At 38.7% G+C, this 23,165-nt stretch overlaps 1 protein-coding gene across 1 annotated transcript in view; it reads right to left on the bottom strand.

The window, feature by feature from the left end:
• Positions 1–23,165, bottom strand: part of DOCK4 (dedicator of cytokinesis 4) — a 181,472-nt gene that overhangs the window by 120,461 nt on the left and 37,846 nt on the right. The window contains exons 2-8 of the mRNA XM_026039279.1: positions 19,742–19,825; positions 18,706–18,746; positions 17,168–17,223; positions 16,292–16,388; positions 12,163–12,311; positions 8,992–9,076; positions 7,935–8,086 (exon numbers count right to left, since the gene is read on the bottom strand). Coding sequence (XP_025895064.1) covers positions 7,935–8,086; positions 8,992–9,076; positions 12,163–12,311; positions 16,292–16,388; positions 17,168–17,223; positions 18,706–18,746; positions 19,742–19,825 — 664 coding nt within the window. The remainder of the gene's footprint in view (positions 1–7,934; positions 8,087–8,991; positions 9,077–12,162; positions 12,312–16,291; positions 16,389–17,167; positions 17,224–18,705; positions 18,747–19,741; positions 19,826–23,165) is intronic.

The following is a 23,165-nucleotide window of genomic DNA, read 5'->3' as shown; positions in this document are numbered from 1 at the left end:
ACTAACTGCTGGTGCTACACTGAAATAACTGCATAAAAGCTGCACAGAGATGGCTCTGTCACCTGGATCCTCACGGAAGGTCCTTCTCCTCCACCTTCCATCTCCACTAGGTCCTGTAACTGCCATGCAACAACCTCTCTCTTCTTATCTGCCTTAAAAGTGCCAAGAATTCTGCCTAAAAAACTGCTCCCCAAAACACCAAGAGACAAATTCCGTCAGTTCGTGTTCTTAGACAGGACAGAGCAATCTCAGGTTTGAGAATGCTGAAGGAAATTGTGAAAAATATGACTTCCAAGCATTTTCCTATCCCTTAAACCTTTGAGATTTGCACAGAATAAGGAATGGGATGGAAAAAAAATCCTCTGTCCTGGAAAAAAGAATAAATACATAATGCAAAGAAATAAGTATTTTGATAAATAAAATGCAGATTCCAGATTTCAGCAAATATTCATATAAATAGATTTGTTTTAAATAATAAATAGTTTGAGGGCAATAGTGGAACCGCAATAAGAATAGCAGAATCACAAAATGGTTAAAAAGGTGTAAAAAATTACTTAGGCATATGAATGCTGCTAAAGGCTGAAGCTGACAGTACAAAGGAAGGGGAACTGCTTACACCTTGACCATAGTCCAAAGAAGACACAGGTTTTAAGTATGTAAGCAAAAGCTCACAAAACAGAAAGTCTGATACAGGCTGCTTTGTTGGTCTGCAGTAAGCAGTCTATTCCTGTTGGTGCAGCTTAAGAACCTGTGTTCATTTGAGGGCACAGTCACTCCCAAGAAGGTTGTTCAAGGTGATGGGAAGAGGAGGATTAACATGCCAACTTATCTCTGCTCCTCACACAGAGGGGGCCAGAGGCATCGATCATTAGTGATAAGATATTCATATCATATTGACACAGACACACTACGTTCATCAACAAACAAAATCTCACCGCAGTCCATCCTTCTGAAGCGTTGCCTTAGAATTGCCTTATTAATAGCACTGCTATTTGCAAAAAAAAAAAAAAAACCCATAACATTAAGAAAATGGTTTAGAAGAGGCTGCTCCATGAGACTGTATGTCACATCTGCAGATGTAGGACACTGCATTTCTGTGTGGTTTAGCAATACATGGGCACAGCACAGGGGCACAAGCACAAGGAGGCAAAGGTCAGCAAAGCAAAAGCAACTTGCACGTTACCTTAGCATTTATATTCAGGCTCTCTATACCACTTACCTAAAGCATTTAAGCTCCTCTGATCTACAGTTCAGGAGCTGGCAACACAGTTTTCCCCATCGAAACAGGCACACAATTCCCACAATGCTCAGCATTTGGTTTTGCACACCTAACATCKGAGCAGTGTTTTGGAAGGGCCTACCTAGCACCATCACAGCCACCCTGTGCACACCAAATTAACAGCATCTGCTAATAACGCCTCCTACGTTTGCATACCAAACTGTTAGCTGGAAAATAAGACAAAAGCATTAATATCTAAAAGAAAAAAAAATACGTCATTAAAATGTATATATATATGTGTGTGTGTGTGTGTATGTGTGTGTGTGTGTGTGCATGTATATTTTATATATATGGGTATATACACACAGACATACACACGGGGTTCTCTTGAACAATCTCTTAAACATAAGCATTTAAAGCCAGGTAATTAATACTTGTCAATTACACAGTTTGAAGACAACATTACACTTACAAAAACTGAGTCACAGAGAAGAGCCTTAGAGGTATCTGACRAGGCTGTGGCTTATCTTTTCAAGGATAAACCCCACATGTTTCTTCTGCTCTTGCCCTATTTTCTTAATGAAGAGTGTATACAGTGACCTACACAAATATAGGGGATGTTTTTGCTGGTGGTGAGGATTTGGGGGGGGGGGGCTTTTTGTTTGTTTGTTTTTCAGCAACAGAATAGTCTACTGTCTAGAAATAAAGTTAACTGAGTCTCTGTCAATAACATTCATTCTCTGGAGAGGAGCTAATTTGTCACGTTGCTCCCTGCTACTTGTTAAACCAACTCTAATAAAAGCTGATAAGCTGGATCTTTCCAGGATCTCATGAAGAAAAAAAAAATCAATGAATTTTTGATTAAAAGATTGGAGCTCTTGAGCACTCTGATGTAAATGGGCCCTCTAGCTAMACTAAGGTCATGGCTGCTGCACTTGGTAAGGGACATGAGGACGTGTGGGTCAAAAGTRTGTACTAGCATATGACTTCTTTTATTTCTCTGAATACATGTGAAACTACGATGTGCTAATTGTGCCATCTGCTAAAATACTGCAGGAGAAGAGTTTCGCTTAGTTCGGTTTTAGGTTATTTTTGTGCTGTTACTGGAAAATATCCCTAAAACAAACTGAAACATCACCACACTCCTTGCTCTCTAAATGCAGGGAAGCTGTGCATATCCATGCTGTGGCTCTTCTGCACAGAATCTGCCARTACTTTCTTTGGAAGGGATAATCTCAAAGATTTCCTGAACCTCAAAGAGCTAATTACACCCCAGACTTCTGCACTGACTAACAGCACGATGCAGATCTGCATCTTCAAGAACTCCGAATTCAGCAGGCACGGGCAGCTGAAGGCAGGTGGAACTACAGGATAAGAAACCACCAAGGAAAACCACATAGGAAGCATCAAGGGGTAGCTTGAACTGTTCATTGGTGATTCAAGTGATAACGAGTATTTCTCTGAGCAGTTAGTAAGCTAAGTTAGTAAACTGTGTATATACACAATAAAATGAAATGAATATGTACCRGTTAAGTAGAAAATGAATGACTTACTTAAAACTGTAGTCAGATATGTCRAATGTATAAGTCATCAGATTTAAACATCTGACTACCAAGAACAACATAGGATAGTTCTCTTACTTCCATACTTGCTTTTCCAAAAATGTAACACGAAGTGCTYGTGTCCAAGAAAACGGAGGCATGTGAAGTCTGAAGATACACATTAACTATATGCATATGAACACTCTGCAAAGTAATATTATTACTATTGATAATAATAATGTTAAAGTAGATCTGCATTTTAGTACTACATCCACTTTAATATAGCAAAATTGATGTTATTGTTGACAGTAACAAAATCAGAAATACTTATTTTTAATAGGAATATCAACCAACAAATCACTTTGAGAAAAGTACAGTCCCAAACCTATTGAAACAAATGGAAAGATTCCCATTAATAGAAAGGCTGTGACCCCAAAGAAAGAACATTTATCCATTGCACACTGAAATCAATAGAAACATTTCTGTTTGCACATACCATTTTCACACATATCAGGTATTTTTCATTCATGTACACCAAATTCTTTGCACACATTGCAAGAGCAAATTCATGGTGCTTCTCCTCACAGATTCCTCTCTGAGGACCTAATTGCTAGAAGTCAGATGTCTAATATTGCGTATCTATATCATTTATGAAGTATCTATATCATTTATGAATCTAGCACCAACTCTTTCTCTCAGCAACAACTTCTCTGAATCTCAAACTTTGACGAGATCAAAAGTTATCACATAAAAAACAAAAGAGAAATAGGATGAATCAAACATACCATGCGGTATGCTGAACAGCTGTTTAGTCAATACACCCTATGGATTCTAAAGAGCTATTCAACATGCCCTAAAGTAGACACCACATTTCATAGCTGAATCACTTTCTAGGTTTCACTGACTATAACTAGATCTCCATGGGCTATGACAGGAACCAAGACACATAATTCACCAAGAGACCTTAAGTGAAAACGTCTCTGAAGCTGAAACCCAGCCCTTAAGTCTAGGATGCCAAGCACTGGCATTTCTCTTATACTTGGCATCTCCTTCACAACTACAGAAAGAGCCCCGGACCTAGAACCTAGAGGTGGAAAGAAGCCCTTCTCCCATCCCCTAGACAGGCTATTTGCTCCTTCAGGACCAGTTCTTTTCTAATGAAGCACAACCAGTGAAAGCCAGAGTGCTAGTGGGCAAATACTGAGTTTAAATGCAGAGTGAGCAGTGGGCATTTTGTGAGGATTTTTGTCTGTTGGTTTGTGTTAAGAGGAACACGGCGATATGCTGGTGAAGAGAATTATATTAATTGCTTGGACCTTTCTCTAGAAAAAGAAAAGCCCATGCTCAGTTTCCTGCTCTGCCTTCAAATATTCAAACCCACATTTCCCACCTCCCATGGAGGACGGGCTGCCTCTTATTACTCGAGCAATCACCACCAGGATATTATATAAAGTGTGAAAGGAATTTCATCCATTAGCCTGTCTCCTCAAAGATGAGCAGTGGCCAACACTGCATTCTGWGGGAATCCAACCCAGCCAGGAATGTGCTGAACTTAGTTCCTGGGAGCTTTTCCAGAAGAAAAACTRAAAGGAATAAAGGGAGAGAAAAGAATATATATTTCAGCACTTGTGTGCTGATTTTAGAATCAAGGTGTGAATTTTCAATATTAAATTTCATTCTGCATTATATACATAAGATTCTTTGAATTTGGCATTRACATTCACAAGTTTATATTTTCTTACATTCTGTATTTTCTTAGTACAACTAGGTCAAAACTGTTAACATACTCTGATTTCTGCTTTTAAGCTTGACTGGACCCAGTTGCTATGGTGTRCTGTCTTCAGAGGGAATCTTCAACTACAGCAGCAAGAAAAAACGTCTCATTGTTCAATGATTGTACCATAAATCTTGTCAGCTCTGAACATGAAGAAAACTACAACTCTGCTATGACTTAAGGAACTTATTCCTGCACCTTAATATAAAACTCAGCTATTAAAACACACATTCCCGAAGCTAGAGAACATCTTTTGTTTTCAAAGCGCCAACTTTCACATAAGTTTACATTATCTACATTATCAATAATTGCAAAAAGGAATGAAAAAGGAAGATAAAAATCTAGAATAGCTTTCAAGGCTATTCTAGACTTCACTAGACTAGAAAAAAAAAAAAAGCTGGTGCAAGTTATCACAACATCTAATTGTTTCATATACAGAAGAATGACCTTGTCTTATCAGTAATATATACACTCAGTTCATGAAAATGTTCCTGCAACCTGTSCAGGAACATACAGCGAGATAGAGCAACACACCTGTGAGCTTCTACTTCAGACTGCCTAACTGAAATAGGCAGGAATGGCGCATTGGAGGAAAGTTTAGCATGTGTACAGTGCTTGCAGAACTGACCCTGGAGATAAAGAGCAACAAAGTCCACATCAATTTAAAAAAAAAAAAAAAAAAACTCAAATACCTAATCAACAAATTAAAGAAGTTCATGTCAAGTTACCCACATTAATATTCTTCTACTCTGAAGCAGGGATCATTGTGCTTCAGGAAGTGATTTAACACATTTATCTCCTTAACTGCCTCTGTGCTGTTAACCACAATTCCATCTATGATTTTCATCAGATTTTTCTAGGAGACCACAAGAGAGCTCCTGAGGAACTCCAGAGAGCTGCTCTGACGCCGCGAGCCGCGACAGACCTCAAGGCCGGGCCCTGCACAGCTCTGGCCCTCCCTYTCACCAGACCGGGGCAGAATCGCGCCTGGCGCCGCAGCACAGAGCTGGGCCGGTTCTGGCCGGATCACAGGCGGCCCTGGCTGGTTCTGGCTGGATCCCGTCTGGCGCCGCAGCGCAGAACTGGACTGGTTCTGGCTGGATCACCTGTGGTGCCGCAGTGCAGAACTGGGCTGGTTCTGGTCAGGCCTGGGCCTTCTATGGCACTGCAGCAACCACAGCAGCACGCACACAAACTGCTCCCACGTCCATCTCCACACAAACTTTTCTCATGTCCATCTCCCTTCTAAGGCTGCTCATTTCAGCTGTAGTGAGGGCCTGAAGACCTCTGAAATACCTGGTCAGCCTATATTAAACAAAACACATACACATATCACTGCAYACACAATACGTATGCAAGACTTCAGGCCCGTTTTCACACTCAGGAAAAAACAACCAAATCTCCAGCTTGGATACCTTTGTATCCCCRTTAATTCTGTTATACAGCATATATTTTATTTGTTCTTGTGAAAACTATCAGTTTTAATTTTTTTCAGCATGTTGAAGGATTTTTGTTCGTTCTTCTTGGTGGGTTTCTCTGGGAATGGGAAAGGAGGGTGTTCTATGGAGGGTAGCAAACAGCCTGCACAGAGTTCACCTTGTTACTCCTCCCTGCTCCGAAGCAGTCTGGATTCATGGCAATGGGCAGCTTCGAGGCCTGTCAGTAACGGGATGAGGAAGTTCACATATAATAAAGCAGCTGCACACAGACACTGGAGTCAGGAATCAATAACGAGAGGTYAGACCACAGCAAGCATGTGACAAACAGCTCGAGAATTTGTGCTTTCATGTGAACATGAAATCCAATCCATTTGCTTTCATGCCACCACTACGGCCATAACCTTGTTTTCAACAATCCATAGCACACAAATTGTTTTTTGTCAGGGTCTGAAGCACTCTCCTAAATTCATCACCTGTGTGTCATTCCCTGGAAGGAACATGGGAGATGTTGCCCAATGCACATTACATCCGCAGAAACAACAGGAACCCAGGGTTTGGTGACTAATGTCCAATGTGTACATCTGAACAGCCTGTATTTAGCAGCTGTTATTACAGCTGCTATTACAACTTGCGTATTAACAATAAAAATCAATTTTTGTCCTATTCGATCAGATCAACAACAAACACTATATCCGAGTCTACAAGAAGGCACATTTCTGTGCCTTCAGTCAAAGCAGTAGCTAGCTATCTTGTCCATCTACAGACCACGGACATTTTGTCACATTCAAACCAATTTCCATATGGGCCTCCAAACTCCTACTACCATGTATAAAATGAGAGTTTTTTCAAAGCAGTGGCTTTGCATGCATTTGGAGTAACACTTACTAACTTACTGCACTCAGGTCATCAGGCAGATATTTCTTTCAGTGAATTTGTGAGCTATCTTATCTAAAATGTTTTTTGTTGTGTTTTTCTTACTTCAAAGCAAGGCTTAAAGCACAAGAAAAGTGCTTGCTGCCTCCAAAATATGTTCTTCCTATAACRAGGAAAGCCGAGAAGAGTGTAGTGACTATCACCTGCATATTCACAGTGAGAATCTGCAAGCCAGTGTCCCACAACTGGTGCACAAGCACTGAGCACTGCTCTGGCTCGTTCCACCTTCCTCACCAATTTCTCTAAAGGAACTTAAATGGTTCTTCCACCAAACTCACTCTTCTCCTGTGCTCCTATTCACTAAGCACATAGCATTTTTATTCCTGTTCACTCCTAGGTCCTGACTCTTGGCCAGGAACATGCTAGATATAGAGGTAACTAGTGAATATCTAAAAATTAAAAGGTTATGGGGGGGTTGGTCACAATTTCAGCTTTAGTACAAGGAGAATGGTTAGAGGATCAGCTCCAAGCTGAAAGAAGTCAAAACCAAATTCTTTGATCTAAACAATTTCACTGAAGTACAGGTTCCTCCTCACTGAAGTGCACTGAACTGCTCCCATTATAAAAAGATTCGKATTTCACTGACCAAGGGAAGCCTAYCAATTTCATGTACCTAGGAAAATTCATTTTCATAAACATTACAGAGGAAGCAACAGCTCCAGTTTCCAGAAATTTAAGAGTTTTGAATGTGCACTGATTAGGTGAGAAGAAGAAAACAGATATTGAAAAATGATCTACAGCTCACAGAATTAATATCCATCCATATCCATACATATAAACATGCTCCCATCCAGAAACAAAACTGAGAATTGACATGGGAAAACAAGGTGGAGAAAAAAACTATTCAAACCTACAGTGGAACAACAAACTATTAAGGATAATAACCGAATTACAAAAAGCAGCAAAAAAAATGTTTTTGACAATCTGCATTTTTTTAAATGTGAAGATTTATTACTTAAATCAAAACACTCAGCACACATTGATACCACTTATGTAAAAATCAGTATTTCGGTGAAAAAAAGTGTTACCTGATTGGGCGATTTTCTTTACTATCAAAGAGTGAGAAGATTACTTCCAGTTCCTCCCCCAGATTGGAGCACATTAGACTCTTCATCTGAACAAAAAGATGATGGCTACTGGCAGGCACTGGCGTATCTTTCTTTCGATGACGGTGCTCCATCTAAAGATACCATCAAAACAGCCAGTTTGAATCAGTCTTAATAATCTCAACAAAAAGAGATAGGTTTTTTTTAAAAACAAATCTACTCCTGGAATGACCTGCCCAAAGGTATATTGATTCCAGAACAAATTACTACTACTGAATGTAACAATTTAACTTACCAAAAATTAAAAATGATCRGGTATATCATTTGAGCCCCATAGCGAATCGTAGCAATCTTATTTTTCCTGGTCCTATATTATGCATTTAAATACTCATGAGTTACCATAGTTTAAATACAAGTTTAATCTTAAATAAAGCTCAGCAATGTATTACTGTATCTACAGAAGTACTTAAATGTGAGCTAAAACTCAGAAAAAAATTATTAGAGTGTTTTGTTAGACCTTGGTGAAGATTAAAAGAGTAAGAAATACCAGGACTGTTTTCACTGCATCAGAGCAGACTTACACATCCAAAGGAGAACTGTCTTCTTCCCTTTAACTGACATCCCCATTAATGCAGTTGAATAGACCAGTAAGCGAGTGCAATTAGCAGTGACAGCAATTGTACCAGGAGTACATTATTACTTTTTGACTAATCTTACCAAAGAGACTTGCAGCCTAGTTATAGCACTAATGAAAATTTATCTCATAAGCTTTTATTGATGATTAAATTTATCCTAACAGTCATAATTTTAATAATACATCAGAAAATAGAAGTATTAACAAATAATTATGCTGAAGACACATGCATGTACAAACACGCTTGATATCAAATCAAAACATCCCCACAGAATTAGGTGTATTTGCTAAATAGAGGCCTTCTTATATAATAGTATAATCCATTATCAAGTGCCAATGTATTTGATCCAAAAAGGCATTTTAAATTAAGTAGAAGAAAGTTACCATGAAATTATATTCACATACCAGTCTATAGAGCTCTGTAATGCTGATCTCTTCAGGATCCACCATAGCATATTCTTTTCTTGGAACCAAGTCAAGTCCCAGTTGTCTATACAAGAAGAGCAGAATAATGAGAGGTAAGGCATGTGGAGTAACAGTAGGTAATCAACTTCTTCATACAAAGGCAACAAGAAATRTAACTTATTACTTCTATTCACATTTAACAAAAACACTCCTTCCAACGGTGAAGATGTTAACTGGTATTATACAATATTTTTGATGTGTTTCTTCTAGTTGCATTCACTGTTCATGGATGACTCCTCCCTTTTCTTCACTTTGTAAAATTATCAAAATAAATCTTCTCCGATTTCTTTTTTAATTTCATGCCTTCAGCTTTCCTATTGCAGCAATATTACAATTTGACTAGTAAGAGCTAGAGTTTTGTCATTTAACTAATGACAAAAAATTGTCATTTTGCATGACAACTCCAAAAATAACACAACAAGGAATCAAATGCCAAAATACCATAAATGCCAAAATACCAAATCAAATGCCAAAATATCAAAATATTTTTAACTTGGGTTGGATGGCAAAGCTCCTTCGCTGTATCCCATACATTAAATAATGAAGTAAACTTGAATCAAGAGGAATAAAACTTCAGTGCTTATGCTGTGCTGAAAATAAGAGTGAGAATAAAACGGGTAGCCTGACTCCTGCTGCTGACTTCAGAAAACCTTAAAAGATGAGAAAAGGGGGGGGGGGGGGGGGGGGAAGCTTTGAAAGATTAGAAAGAGATGACCTCTCAAAAGCCATTGCACCCCCTTGGGTTAGCACAAATAGGGGAGAGGCTCTTCTGCTCTTCTACGTAATCAGTCATTCTGATAGCAGCAGCTGCAGAAGGCTGTTAACAGCCAGTTAATACTGTTGCTGAAGACTTTTGCATTAAGTCAGAGTTTAACTTAATAAAATATAGGCTGAAAACAACCGTTTGGAAATAGGACCAAGTGCTCAGAAAGTGTGCAAGAGGAAAAACTCATTGTAAGGTAGAAAGGAGAGTAAATATTCCTATTCCTTTCTTAATGAAAGTCCTTTCMACCAAGCACTTTTAGGGACAAGCAGCATCAGCGAGTTTTGGTGTCCCTCCCTGTGCCTGACTCAGGACAAAACGTCCAATTTTGTCCTTTCAGGACAAAAATTACTGTAGCCTTGCCAAAGAAGTTACTAGTGGTGTCTTCTCAAAGCTTGGCTATATTTGGCATTTGATGCAAACATTCCAATAATTCGTAGCAAATTAACCACACTGATCTGCCAGAAATGGAATTATAGGGAGTGAAAATGGGGAGGAAAAATGAGCAAGACAAAAAAAATATAAAAAATATCACTAAGATTAGATTTTTAATATGAGTTTTTTCTGTGTCTTTCCGTGAAACAASCAGCAAACAGCACGTAACAAGCTCCTTCATATGTAAGGATTTGGTTGCGGGGAGAAGGCTTGGTTTACTATTTCTAACAYGATCCATCTCAATTCCTTCAGGATGAAAAGCTGCAAAAAATTGTTTAATACCTTTTAGAAAAAGAGATAATTTAAACAAAATACTGAATGGGATATGTCCAGGTAAAGGCTTTTTTTCCTGTGTTCATGCTTCCCCCTCATAATTCTGTTATAATGCATATTACTGACCATATATACTCTGCTTTCCTCCATGCTTTTTTTGCTATTTTTCCTTCCACCATTCCTTTCACAGAATGAGAACAGGAAGGACTACTGTTTTTTTTTCCACCCTCCAAATAAGCACCTAATCTAAAACTCACTGGAATCAAAAGGAAGGATTCTAGTTCACTTCATCAGACTTACTCTTCTGCAAAAAGATTACGGGACAATCTTTGTATAAACCTCAGGGCCTCCACGAAAAGAAAAAAAAGAAAAGAAAGAGTGAAAGAAAGAACAAACATGATGGGAGAAAGAAATGACTGTCAGGCATAATACAGAATATTAACCTGCAGTCATACCTGCCAAATTTAATCGCAAGTCCATTTATTTATGTGCTTGCAAAATGTCAATCTATCAAGTTTCTACTAGCTATGAAGCACTGCAAAGCATATCTTGCATAATATGCCATCAAAAAATTAAATTCAGCAGAGTCTCTTTCACCTTATCTCACATTCCCAAACTCAAAGTGCTCAGCAGCAGAAGCCTGTGTTAATAGGAGCACTTTCTGTCTTCATATTGTCCATCCTACTCAGTTGCCAAGCAATGCACAAACCTAATGTTTCTTAAACATAAATACCTCGCATTTCTTTCAGAAATAATTACAAGATCCTGAGCTGTCACTGCCACAAGACCAGAGTCAAGTCTGTTTTCATTTTTCCTGCCAATGTCAAGGCACTGCTCAACTGCACCCCTGTTTTCAGCAATGCTATCGAGTGCAGAGTAACCTCCTGTGCTTATTTTTCATACGTGTGGTCTAGCTGGCACAGTGATGAACTTACTGCCCTTCCAAACTACACAGGATGATAGCAAAGACTGTGTGAGGTGTACTTGGAAAATGGTTTAAAAATGATTTTAATTATCACACATTACGTTATTAATTTTTTATCTCTATAACTCTTTATCCTGTTAATCGTTTAGCAATACTGAAGTGATATTTTTTGAAATAGAAGATGTTTAAAAAACAGACATGACCATATCTGCTTTGTTTGCTTTTATCCCCAAATCAGCAGAATACAACTTGGTCAGCTCTCTTCTTAGCTATTCAGGTAGAAGAAAGGCACAGAACCCAGTACAAGATGCATGTTAGAGATGCTCAGGTGTGAAATGAATCTCAAGAGACAAAACCAAAAGGAGCTAGTGGCAGCCAGCTTAATTTCAGTTAAGACAAGGGAACTCTGCTAACCAGACCCGTGTAAGAATCTGGCCAGGTGGTATTTCCAGGTGGTTTAACAGGAACCTACAAACTTCCAACATAGCTCCCTCACTGATAGTACCACACCATGTGAAACTGTACGTCTATACACATGCACTAATACACATAAAATATATTTTTTACAGAAAGACGTTCATTTTTTGTTGTTAAAAATATCTGTCAAAATCTCCATGAGAAGCTTGTTCCTTGTTTCATGTACTCTACCACGAGCCTGAAATTTTCACATGCTAATTGGATTATGCTGCTTCCCACTGCAGCTGCATTTACTCACTCGTTGCCCCAGTCGAGGCGAGCAGTGATGTGTCGCTTCACGTCCTTCATTCGGTCATGGGTGAGGTGGCCAACAAGGACCTGCCTTCGCAGGTCTAGGATTTCATTCATGATGTGCCACAGTCGGTGAAAGAGATCTCCCTCATTTCTCTGCGAGAGAAACAAATAATCAGACCTACCGCAACTGGGTAAGCTGATCCTGCCAAGGAATGCATACGTGGTAGGGGATAAAATAATAGTAATTTTAATTCTTTGTTCACCTATTTTAGATTCTAGCAATCTTTAGATTGAAGAAGTTAATGCAAATTCCATTAAATGATGTATCATACAATGTTAAAAACACACTCTTATTCAGATATGTTCAGCTTATTCTTGACAAAAAATCCTGACAACTTCGTCTTCCCTTTTCCTTCTTCCTATGAAGAAGTGGCATAAAACAGAAGTCGAACTACACAAGGCAGCGGCTACACAAAAAGCCAAAATTAATTTAGAACATCACRACTCTGTCAATAATACTGTAATTCCAAAGCTTCTAACATTTTGCCTYATTTACATTTTTTATTTCACATTCATTTATTTCATAAACTCTCTAAAATTGACATTGATTTATTGTTCCTTTTCGCCTTCTGTCRGCGAAAAAAGCCCATTGTATTTTGAATACCAAATAGTAACAGTAGTTAAGGAAAAAAAGTTGCCAAATGAAAAAAAAAAAAAAGGATAGAAGAATAGGAATATAGGGTTTTTTTAAGTAGAAGGAAACAAACAATATCAGATCTCATAAAAATACCCCTGGAATTAGCAGCAAAAGATGGAAAAGACTTTGTAAGAAAGTTATGGAGAACTAGGCTGACACCTTTTTTAGTTTTCCATCAGATACTATTGTATTAAGATTCCATTTGTACAGGTAAAATATTTCTTTCTTTTTAGTATCTGATATTGAGCTTTGCTTAAATAAATTATTCAACTGAATTTGAGAGAGTTGCTAATATTTAACATCCCAATTAAACTAAACATTTTGATGTTTGACAGCTTCATTTTTTTAAGTTTTCAATGTGTTTGGTTTTGAGATATTCATATCTCAAAGTGCCAAACAGATATGCCAACAACAGTGCTTAATATATAATGTCGTTCAATTCACAAAGCCAATCACCTTTTTGCTCTTTTTTGTGCCAGGATAAGCAAGAGTACTAATATACTTATTTATATTAAGTGCATAAAGTAACTACACTCGGATACACCTCTACTGTTCAACTAAACTACTCCACATGAAAATCCRCATGAAAAAATACTCCAAATGATTTATGTAAAACTAATCTTTGATATAGAAATGTATAATTTATTTAGAATAGGCAGACAGGAAAACAGAAAGGTAGTCATGTACTCTCGATGTAACAAGATTCTCTGACTTGACTGTCAGAATAGGCTGTGTGAAATGTTCTTCAATGTTTTRGAAGATGATAAAGATTCAAAAAAACAGAAACAATGTCACTGTCCGCAGCCAGTATTTATCACCTAAATTACACACAGTTATGGCTACTGCACTGGCCCAGCTGGCATGTCTGCAGGAATGGTGGTGGTGTCATCTCACCARCCAAAGGACCTAAACTGGCTGAAAATCAGGTATCAGTGAGTGGTTATTGAAGGTTCAGGGTGGCATTAGGAAGACATCCAACATCAAGTTTTGCAGGGATGTGTTGCAAGTTTGTTCTCTTCCACAGGAACTGAGCTTGTGAAATTTTCTGGCCTCATGGCCTAGAGCACAGGCTCAGCCTGACCTTGGTAAATGGGAGGAGCATTGGGATGTCTGTCTGCCAGAGGCACCGAGACAGGCACAGAGAAGAGCTGCTTATAGCTGCTCTGTCTGGGGCTCTGTATGTGTTTGGGGCTGCTCTGTGTTTGGGGCTCACCCTGCTATTACCAGAAAACTGTCTCCAGACCAGTGTCCAGAAGTGCTCCAGGAAACACAAAATGGGTTCAGAAAACAGGAATGGTTGAGGCTAGAAAGAATGCTTCAAAGTAAAATTTGAGAAGACAAATCCACTAAAGATAATTAAGTAGAAAGTTAAGACTTTAAACATCTTTAAAGTGGAACAGTTTCATAGAAGGACCTTCTGTAGGCATTTGTTATAGAAACACTAAGGTCGGCGTGAATGGAATATAAAAATGCATGTATAGGCACCACAAGAAGTGACAGAATAAGGAAGGGTGTGTGTCCATTGCTAGAGGGCATCGTACGTGTGGCTTCATTCAGGCAAAGAGGAAAAACAAACAGACCTGAAGATGACAGGAAGATCRAGAACAGAACCAGAGCCATAAAATCTCCAGATAAGAAAAACAAGAGGTTTTTTAAACATGGGGCCTTTGTTTAAGGGTAAGATAAAGTAATAAGGCAGAAGATCCAAAACAGAATCTGCTCCTAATGTGTGCAAGAAGCCAGGCCAAAGTCAGTTCTTCACTGCCAATGAAGAAACCACCTCCCTCCCAGCAGTGAGGCCTCCACKTCTGGCATCCCTCGTCCTGCGAGCTCCAAACCAGTGAGCCTGATCACATGAAAAACATGCATCTTGATGCAAATAAATACATGAGCACCATGAGTGAATAAAATAATATACGAGGAAATGAGTATAAGCTTATCAGCCAACCTAGAGAKTTTGTATAATAATCTTCCCTTTCCACAAGGTATCTACACTGATTTCCTAAACTTTTCTTCAGCAAAGAAAGGAACCTTAAGATCCATTGGCTGGAAGATTACATTGGACAAGACTCAGTAAATAAGATGATAGATTTTTTAACAGCAGAAGCAGCCAATAATTGGAACAACTTAAGAGATATTTAATTCATCATTTGAAAAGAAAAAATRACTTTTTTTTTTCTGCTAAGGGATTTACTTGAACTGAAGTAGAGCACTTTCGCACAAAGCACCAACTAACAGAGAAAACCCTCTGATTTTAGTTATGTAGAAGGTCAGACCAGGTTACACAATCGTCCCTTTTCTCACTTGAAATTTCTGAGTCTTCTTACACGTAGATTTTTATGCAACCACTCTGCAATCACAGCTCTTTCAATCACCTCTAAACCCCGTACTGGGGCAGAGGGTTGGGGGAAGCAGCTTGGAACTCCTCCAGTTGTCAGGTACTCTTTGTTCAAGAAAGAAGTGAAGTTGTTAAAGCTTCATACATTCCCCTAAGGCTTTCTTAAATTTTAAATATAAGCATTAAGATAAATTGACTGAAGCAAAAGAAATGTTGGCCTTACTAATAAAGAACATGGAAAAGGTAAAGTGAACTTATAAATATTAAAGCTCTTCTCTCTTGGCAGATATTTTTAAGGCAGACATTTCCTCTTAGAAAATTATGTACTTCATCATCTTCAAATCCCTTCTGTCTAGCAGTTCAAATGCAAAAATTTATTGATGGTATGGAAAAAAACCTTATATCAGACTTGCAGTTACTTGACTTTGTACCAAAATGTTTTGTTTTCTGATTTTTTTTTAATCTAATCAAAAGGAAACCAATATCAAATCAAAACCATGGGAAGGAGTTTTGGAAAATTTTCCCCTATTTTCACCTCAATTTATTTCAATACTATATTAAGAGCAACTATGACATTTTAATGTCTTGTCTGAACAAAAGCTTGCTGGAAAATGCTTTTATCTTATATTTCTTAATGTATATTTCTTAAATGTAGTACTAACTACAYTTTCCTAAATCATTTTTTTCTCTGTATGTTTATTGTACACTTGGGTCGCTCATATATTAAAATGATCCATTTACCCTTTCTACACATGTTTCTACACATGTTGAATCTCTGGATTCAAGAACACCAGCCAGATGCCTCCTGTCTCATTTTCAAAATCCTATCGCTTTTGAAGTAAATGACTACAAGTGACAAGGGAAGCCTTTCTGACTAATTTACTGGCCAGGACACACTGAGCAGAAAAGCATACTGAGTTTAAAAAAAAAAAGAAAAAATAGTTAAATACAACAACAAAAAAAGAACCCCTCTAACTGTCTAAAATCTTCATCAGCAATTTCTTTTTTTTTCTCCCTAAATGAAAAATAATTATATATAACAAAGCCTGGTCTTTTCAGCTGGTATTCAACCAAAGCAACACGATTCCCGATACTTGCCACATAAAGCTGTTTCCACATTGTTCCCCAGTCTCTTAAAGTTGTCGTCATTTCTGTAATAACAGAATCTTCCGTGGGAATAACCATTTCAAATTGTCTGTAATATGCAGAAGAACACGTATCACAGAAGCATTGCAAAGCACACTATTGCTACTAAAATATTTACTTCTACCAACATTAATGGCTATTAACCTACAAGGAGTTCCTTCAACCCATGACATTTATTTGTGTGCTTCATTTTCACCCCAGCCAACAACTGTTGCCACCCCTTTTTGACACCTGTTTTTACAGAAACGGGACAGAAGACACTGCTCCAAAGACACTCCTACAAAAATAAATACTGTTTTTTTGTTACTTAAAGAAATACAGAAAGTTATATTCATTTATTGCTTTGAAGAAATATTTTGCTATTGAATTGCTATGTTATTTTGGCAGGATTCTTTTGTAAAATGCCAGCTTGTGTGCCATGGAACAGCTGGTGTCCTTAAAGAAAAATGACTAAACATAAAAAAATAGCTTAATAGTAAGCTCCTGTACAGAATAATGTTTATATATATATTTTATATATATTTTATATATATTTTATATATAATATATATATAAAAATCTTTAAAAATAACAATAGTAAGAAAACATGCAATTGTTTTCTCTTTAATACAGACTAATCTTCTCAATTGCTCTCTATGTCTTTAGAGAATATGTCATTTCAATTATATGACCGCGCAAAAATTATTTAAGGACAAGCATTTCACATCTTTCAGCAGTAAGCTAAAGATATAGCATAATAAAAATAATTTGTTCACCTTATATGCAAAAGGTCTTTGATATAAGTTACTGACCACCTTTAAATATCTGAATTGAGAAAATTTTACCTACCCTTTGTTCTTAACACATGCATTTTTCAAGTGAATGTAGCTGGATGGAAATATGCCCTGAAAAACAAAATARGACAGGTAAAAACAAACAATACCCTTCCTTCGTACATGACTTTGGAGAAGAATCTTAATTTAAAGTACTCTGCAGGTRTAACATACCATGTGCTGAATTAAWAGCACTCCAAACATGACTACAAATAAACATATACGAAAAAAAACAGTGATGTACATTCAGTACAGATCTAAAAGCAACCAGAATGATATTGTATATATCATTCTGAACTGAAGCAACTTCTGTTGCTTCAGCATATCACAAGATTAGAAGCTGTGTACCTGTAGAACATCCACAAGATTGCTTGATAACTCTTATGCTGGATATTCTTACTAATTCTTTCTACCATGRCAGGATGATCGGAAATTTGGGAGAGTCACTTCTTACCAACAGGATCTTACAAATACTGATCTTCAGACAGTAACTGTCTTCTCCTGGTTTTATTTGGGAACTACTATAGCCTGCAGCACRTGGGAAAGGTGCTGCAGATAGTTCTAATCTTATGAAAGAGCCTCCGTATCGTGACAGGGGTGGTTCTTTGSCTGTTTAAGGGTTCTCCACCATCTTTTTGCTAGGAGAGCACTGCTGAAACGGGTACATGGCTCTTACAGGCCACTGATCTTCACAGATCAGAATAATAAGCGAAACAAAGCTATTCCATTTCAAACTTCTTGCTCAGAACATAATTTCTGATGGATATGCTACTGCTAGTTACCTACTGCAGCAAAGGAAAGCATACATGTTCTCCTCTATAAAATGTACAGCTGCTTACCGCTTTTGTCTGTATTTTCTTACCACAAATATACAYGTCAGACCTTTGAGGTCTGCTGCATGATTGTAGCTGCCCACATGAGTGTTCCTGCTCTTCAGGAACATGAAGAGCCCAGGAGAGCATCTCTCCAGAACTGTGTGATGTGCAACCCTGCACTTGTAACCGTGTCCCAGAAAGGAGGCTGGCTACATAGGCACAGGCACCACAGGCCGAGAGCCAAATCACAAGGGAAGGCTCGTGACACAACAGTATCACCAAACTGAGCTGCAAGGATCCCTCATGACTTTATTTTGGGAGAGACTCCATCTCAAAATTCAATTTGGAAAGTTGTTTTCTATCATACTTTGAAAGCAGAAAACATACATTTTATTTCTTCGCACGTCAAGTCATCTTGAGCAAGCCCATTCATAACTTCTATCAACACATGTGACAGAGCACAAAGCAGCACTGACAGCCAGCATGTGCTGAGAACTGCACTAACAGACAGGAGATGTAACACAAATCTGAACTGCTTCTGCTTTCTGAATGAAAATAAAAACTTATAAACAAGGTCAAAGTAGTGAGCACAAGATTAGACTCTTGAGACTGAATTTACTGTTCACTTAGCTCCTCCACAGAAAGCAAAGGAAATTTATATCAAAGTAGAGAATAGGAACTTTTAAAATAATCAATTCATATCTTTGTCAAAGAACATAAAACTGAAATGGACRTTTACCTTAGAATTTGGGTTTTTTAAGGCAAATCCTCTGTACCATCCTGTGAAGAAATAACATTTTGTTTTTTAAAGCGTGTAAATCATTTCCACATGTCAAAGAGATTTCATCTTTCCCTTTTGAATGGATAGGCTATTACACAGTTTTGTCAGACTAGAGTTCCCATATAGTAGTGGACTCACCATGCATTAGAAGTCATTTTCAAGAATTTTCTCTTTCACCTCACATCTCAAATGTTTCTAATGTGCAAGACAGCTTTATTTTACACTGGACAACACTCCTCATAAAAGGGGAAATGGTTCATATTCCCCATAAGTATTTACAAATCATTTTTGGCCTTCATGACTACATTACTAAACAAAATTCATAACATACCTGATTCAAAATATCAGATCCCAAACCTTTTGTAAAGGAAAAATGTTACAAGAAGATTAAGAGTTTATAATCCTGAATGTTAACAAGCAAAAAAAATCTATATCATCTTAAGTGATCCAAAAAAAATGACAGAGAAACCTCAAGTAATATATTAAGAAATGCATTAGGAAAGAAATGAACCTTTATTTCCTTTACTCTAGGAATGGACATTCGCTAAAGTCATACTAGCGGTCTCCAGCTCAGAACAGAGGCAGAGAAACATTTTTACACTTCTGTAAGATTTAATGACTTGAGACTTTGTAAACTTTTGGAGTTTTGTTTTTTGTGACTTGAATTTTGTAAACTTGTGACTTCGTGTGAATTTGAAAGCCCTCCAATGGAAGCAGGCTTCTCTGGGATACAGCTTGAAAGCAGAAGAATCCCAATGAGAATTCCTTGCTGTTTTAACTGGCAATTAAATAGAAAAATTAAATAAAAAGGATGAATTAGCAAAGAGTATTAGAGTCTAAAAAAAAAAAAAAAGAGTAGATTGGAATGCATTCAATGTGTTCTATTGTTGATTTTTTAAAAAGTATTCATTTAAAAAGAAGTGATCAGTAATGGAACTCAAATTAACAGTATGTAACACTTCACTATAGCTAGAATTTCAATCTGGAAACTTACCATCACATTTCTCTAATATTTGAACGGTGTCTCCRATCTCCAGCGACAGGCCATGTGGGACTGTCCCTCGAAAACCAGCTATTACTAAAAAAAGATAATAGGTTTCAATTAATTACACCATTAAAATATAAATCAAGAATCCTGTTATTATTAAAAATAGTATATTAACAGAGGAAATTAAATGCTAGAACAGACAAGCTTACCAAAATTTAACAAGCCATGAAAAGGAACAGAGACTAAGGAATTTTTCTAAGATTAAAAAATACGGACTTAAACCATTTACTGATCTACTATCTGTGAGTGAAGAGTTTGTACTGGCAAACACTGTGGGCTAGTTGTAACTACCCAGAAGAACTGAAATTGTGTTGTTCCACATACKCAGATTAACAGAAGTTTAAGGGGCTAACAGAAATTCCCAGGGCTGCAGAAAGGCTCTTCCCACCCGAGGCAAAGCTACCTTGAGCAAAACACCCACCGTGATGTGTCCAAACGCCTGTCATGTTTGAGCCCTTAAATTCTTAAGTGTTAAAAGAACAGCCAGCCAATTTAGGAACTAAAATTAATACTCAAAAAACCACTGGAAATGCCCATTTCTGCAAGCATTAGGAGAAAAAAAAATAACTATCATAGAATCATAGAATCAAGTGTTAAAAGAACAGCCAGCCAATTTAGGAACTAAAATTAATACTCAAAAAACCACTGGAAATGCCCATTTCTGCAAGCATTAGGAGAAAAAAAAATAACTATAAACTCAAATAAATCAATTCTTCTACTCTTGTATTTGAAATCCTGAATTAAAATTCTCCCTGAATCAGGGCAGACCATGCTAGCAGGTGGGAGAGAGCTGATTCTCTGCACTGTAGGATTGTTTTGGAGCTTGCCGTTGACGAGGCAAAGCGTGTTGTACAAACGTCAGCAGGTCATGAAGCAGAAAAATTGCCCAACTGCCAAGCTTTCGCCTTGCTCCTATCAAGTACCATTCAATCTAGACGTGCGAAGAAAACACAACTCTCACAGGGAAGGAGGAAAACCCGCTCAGCAGCAAGAGAACAGTTTTTCCTACTTGAAAAGCAAAAGGAAACCGCATGGGCCCAGATGTACCTGTAAAGCGACCACACTTCCCCTAGGACTGAGGCATTTTGAGTCACAGCTGCTAAATCACCCTCCATTTCAGCAGCTCTSGTCTCCTGCCTGCAGCCCGTCCTCCGCCTAGGCCCTGACTACCTGTGGTCATAACATAAGGGGCCACTTGCCCGCCTGTCCATGYCTGGGAAGGCTCAGCCCTCAGCAGGCAGCCAAATTTAAAACAGCCTGTGAATCTGCACCAGAAAGGGCCAGCACGCACAAGGCAAGGAAAAGGAGGTGGTTTAAGCCAGGCTTGGGGGTAGTGCCGGTGCCACACACGCAGTGGCTCAGGGAAGGCACCCTATTGCTGTGTTAGGCCTCCTTTGGGGTCTAGTGTGAAATGTGTTTCTGCAGGAAGGCTTAACAATGACAAGGATACAAATCAGCCAGCACAAACGTGCAGATCTTGGGTTTCTCTGGAAACGAAGACTATTCAAAATATATATATATATATATATTCTCTGTTCTCAAGCATTTTGACAGGCTTTTTTTTTTAATACCATCAATATGGCCAAACTCAGCTGTAAAACCTGCATCTCTTTTTAAAAAGGGTTCTTCACCTGCATAGGAATAAGTGTTTTACAGTGATCTGGATGAAGGGACAGAGGCCCTCTCAGCAGCTTTGCTAATGACACAGATGGGAAGGAAGGATGGACACCCTGGAGGGCTGCCCTGACAATCAGAGGGACCTGGCCAAGCTGGGAAGATGAGCAAAGAGACAATCTGCTCTTCAGCTTGTCAGCCCCCAGCCTGTACTGGTGTCTGAAGAGCAGATCTGCAGAGAAGTTTCTGGGAGTCCTGGTGGACAACAGACTGACCATGAGGCAGCAACGTGCCCTTGTGGCCAGGAAGGCCAACAGTGTCCAGAGTGCACCAGGAAGAGCGTTGCCAGCAGGTCTAGGGAGATGATCTTCCCCCTCCACTCAGCCCTGGTGAGGCCWCATCTGGAGCATGGGCTCCAGTTCTGGGCCCCCAGTACAAGAAGGACAGGGAGKCACTGGAGAGAGCCCAGGCAGAGAGCCAGGGTAGAGCTACATGAGGGGACTGGAGCATCTCTGCTGTGAGGAGAGGCTGAGAGAGCCGGGCCTGTTCAGCCTGAAGAAGAGACCGCTGAGAGGGGATCTGATCCATTCGTTAAGGAATGGGAGAAGGTTCTTTTCAGTGGTGGCCAACGATAGGACAAGAGGCAACGGCCACAGACTGAAGCACAGGAAGTTCCACCCGAATTTGAGGGAAAACATTTTGACTGTGAGAGAGACAGAGCCTTGGAACAGGCTGCTCAGGGAGGCTGTGGAGTCTCCTTCTCTGGAGATATCTAAAATCCGCCTGGATGCCACCCTGTGCCACACACTCTGGGTGTCCCTGCTGGAGCAGGGGGGTTGGCCTAGATGATCTCTAGAGATCCCTTCCTACCCTACAAACAGGCACATCTCCTGCGCCTGAGAATTAGTTACGAGACAGCTCGTATTTTTTGACTGAAATAATTTGTCTAAGACTTGAAAAACAAGCATTTTCCAAACAGCAGTTATGCATAGATGCAAAATTAAAACAATTTATTAAATAAAATTAGCAGACTTTTCTGAATAACTCCAAAGAAGTTCCAGAATTCAGATACAGATTATATTCATCTTCAAATTACATTTATAGGACTGTATTTTAAGGTGTTGTTCTCATCACCTTGCTTGCCTGCCAGAACAGGACATTATGAAATCTGCCAAACTAGCACCCATCACCTTGCAACCAACAAAATGTAAAGGGTGGCACTACCATGCCAAACCAAACCAAGCCCTTGTAACATTTGTGAGAAGTTTTATTTTAAACCCCATGCAATAAAACAGCCAACAATTTTTTCCTTATGAGACAATATATCCTGTCATACTGTTATGATCTGACTTTGCTGTGACATTCAATCTCTATTACCTTGTTATTAGATCTGTTATAAAGATTTTTTTTTTCTTTCAGTGGGAAGCTTCAGCATTAAAAACATTTTAGGACAGAAAAAGAAATAGAATTTCGACACAGTAGAAAAGGGCTAGAACCCATTTTAGATCACACGTAGTGAACAAGAAAAAATCTTGAAATATCTTCTAAAAGGAAAACCTGCAGAGTAGGAGGGCAGGAGAAACGAGGGCACCACCTGCCCGGCGAAGGCAGCACACTTGGCTGTGCCCCAAACTGCTGCCCTGCCCTGCAGAGAGGCCTCGCTCCCAGGCGGGATTCAGGACACGCAGACCCCCTTCTCCAGCAAGGCCTCTCGGATGAAAAGTGCACTGGGACGCAGCACAGAATTGAGAGCAAG

The sequence above is a fragment of the Nothoprocta perdicaria genome, unplaced genomic scaffold (assembly GCF_003342845.1).
Source record: "Nothoprocta perdicaria isolate Ctin4 unplaced genomic scaffold, notPer1 scaffold_227, whole genome shotgun sequence".
NCBI classification, from domain to species: Eukaryota; Metazoa; Chordata; class Aves; order Tinamiformes; family Tinamidae; genus Nothoprocta; species Nothoprocta perdicaria.
Note: the sequence above shows the minus strand (reverse complement) of the source record. Positions and strands in the feature narration are given on the sequence as shown.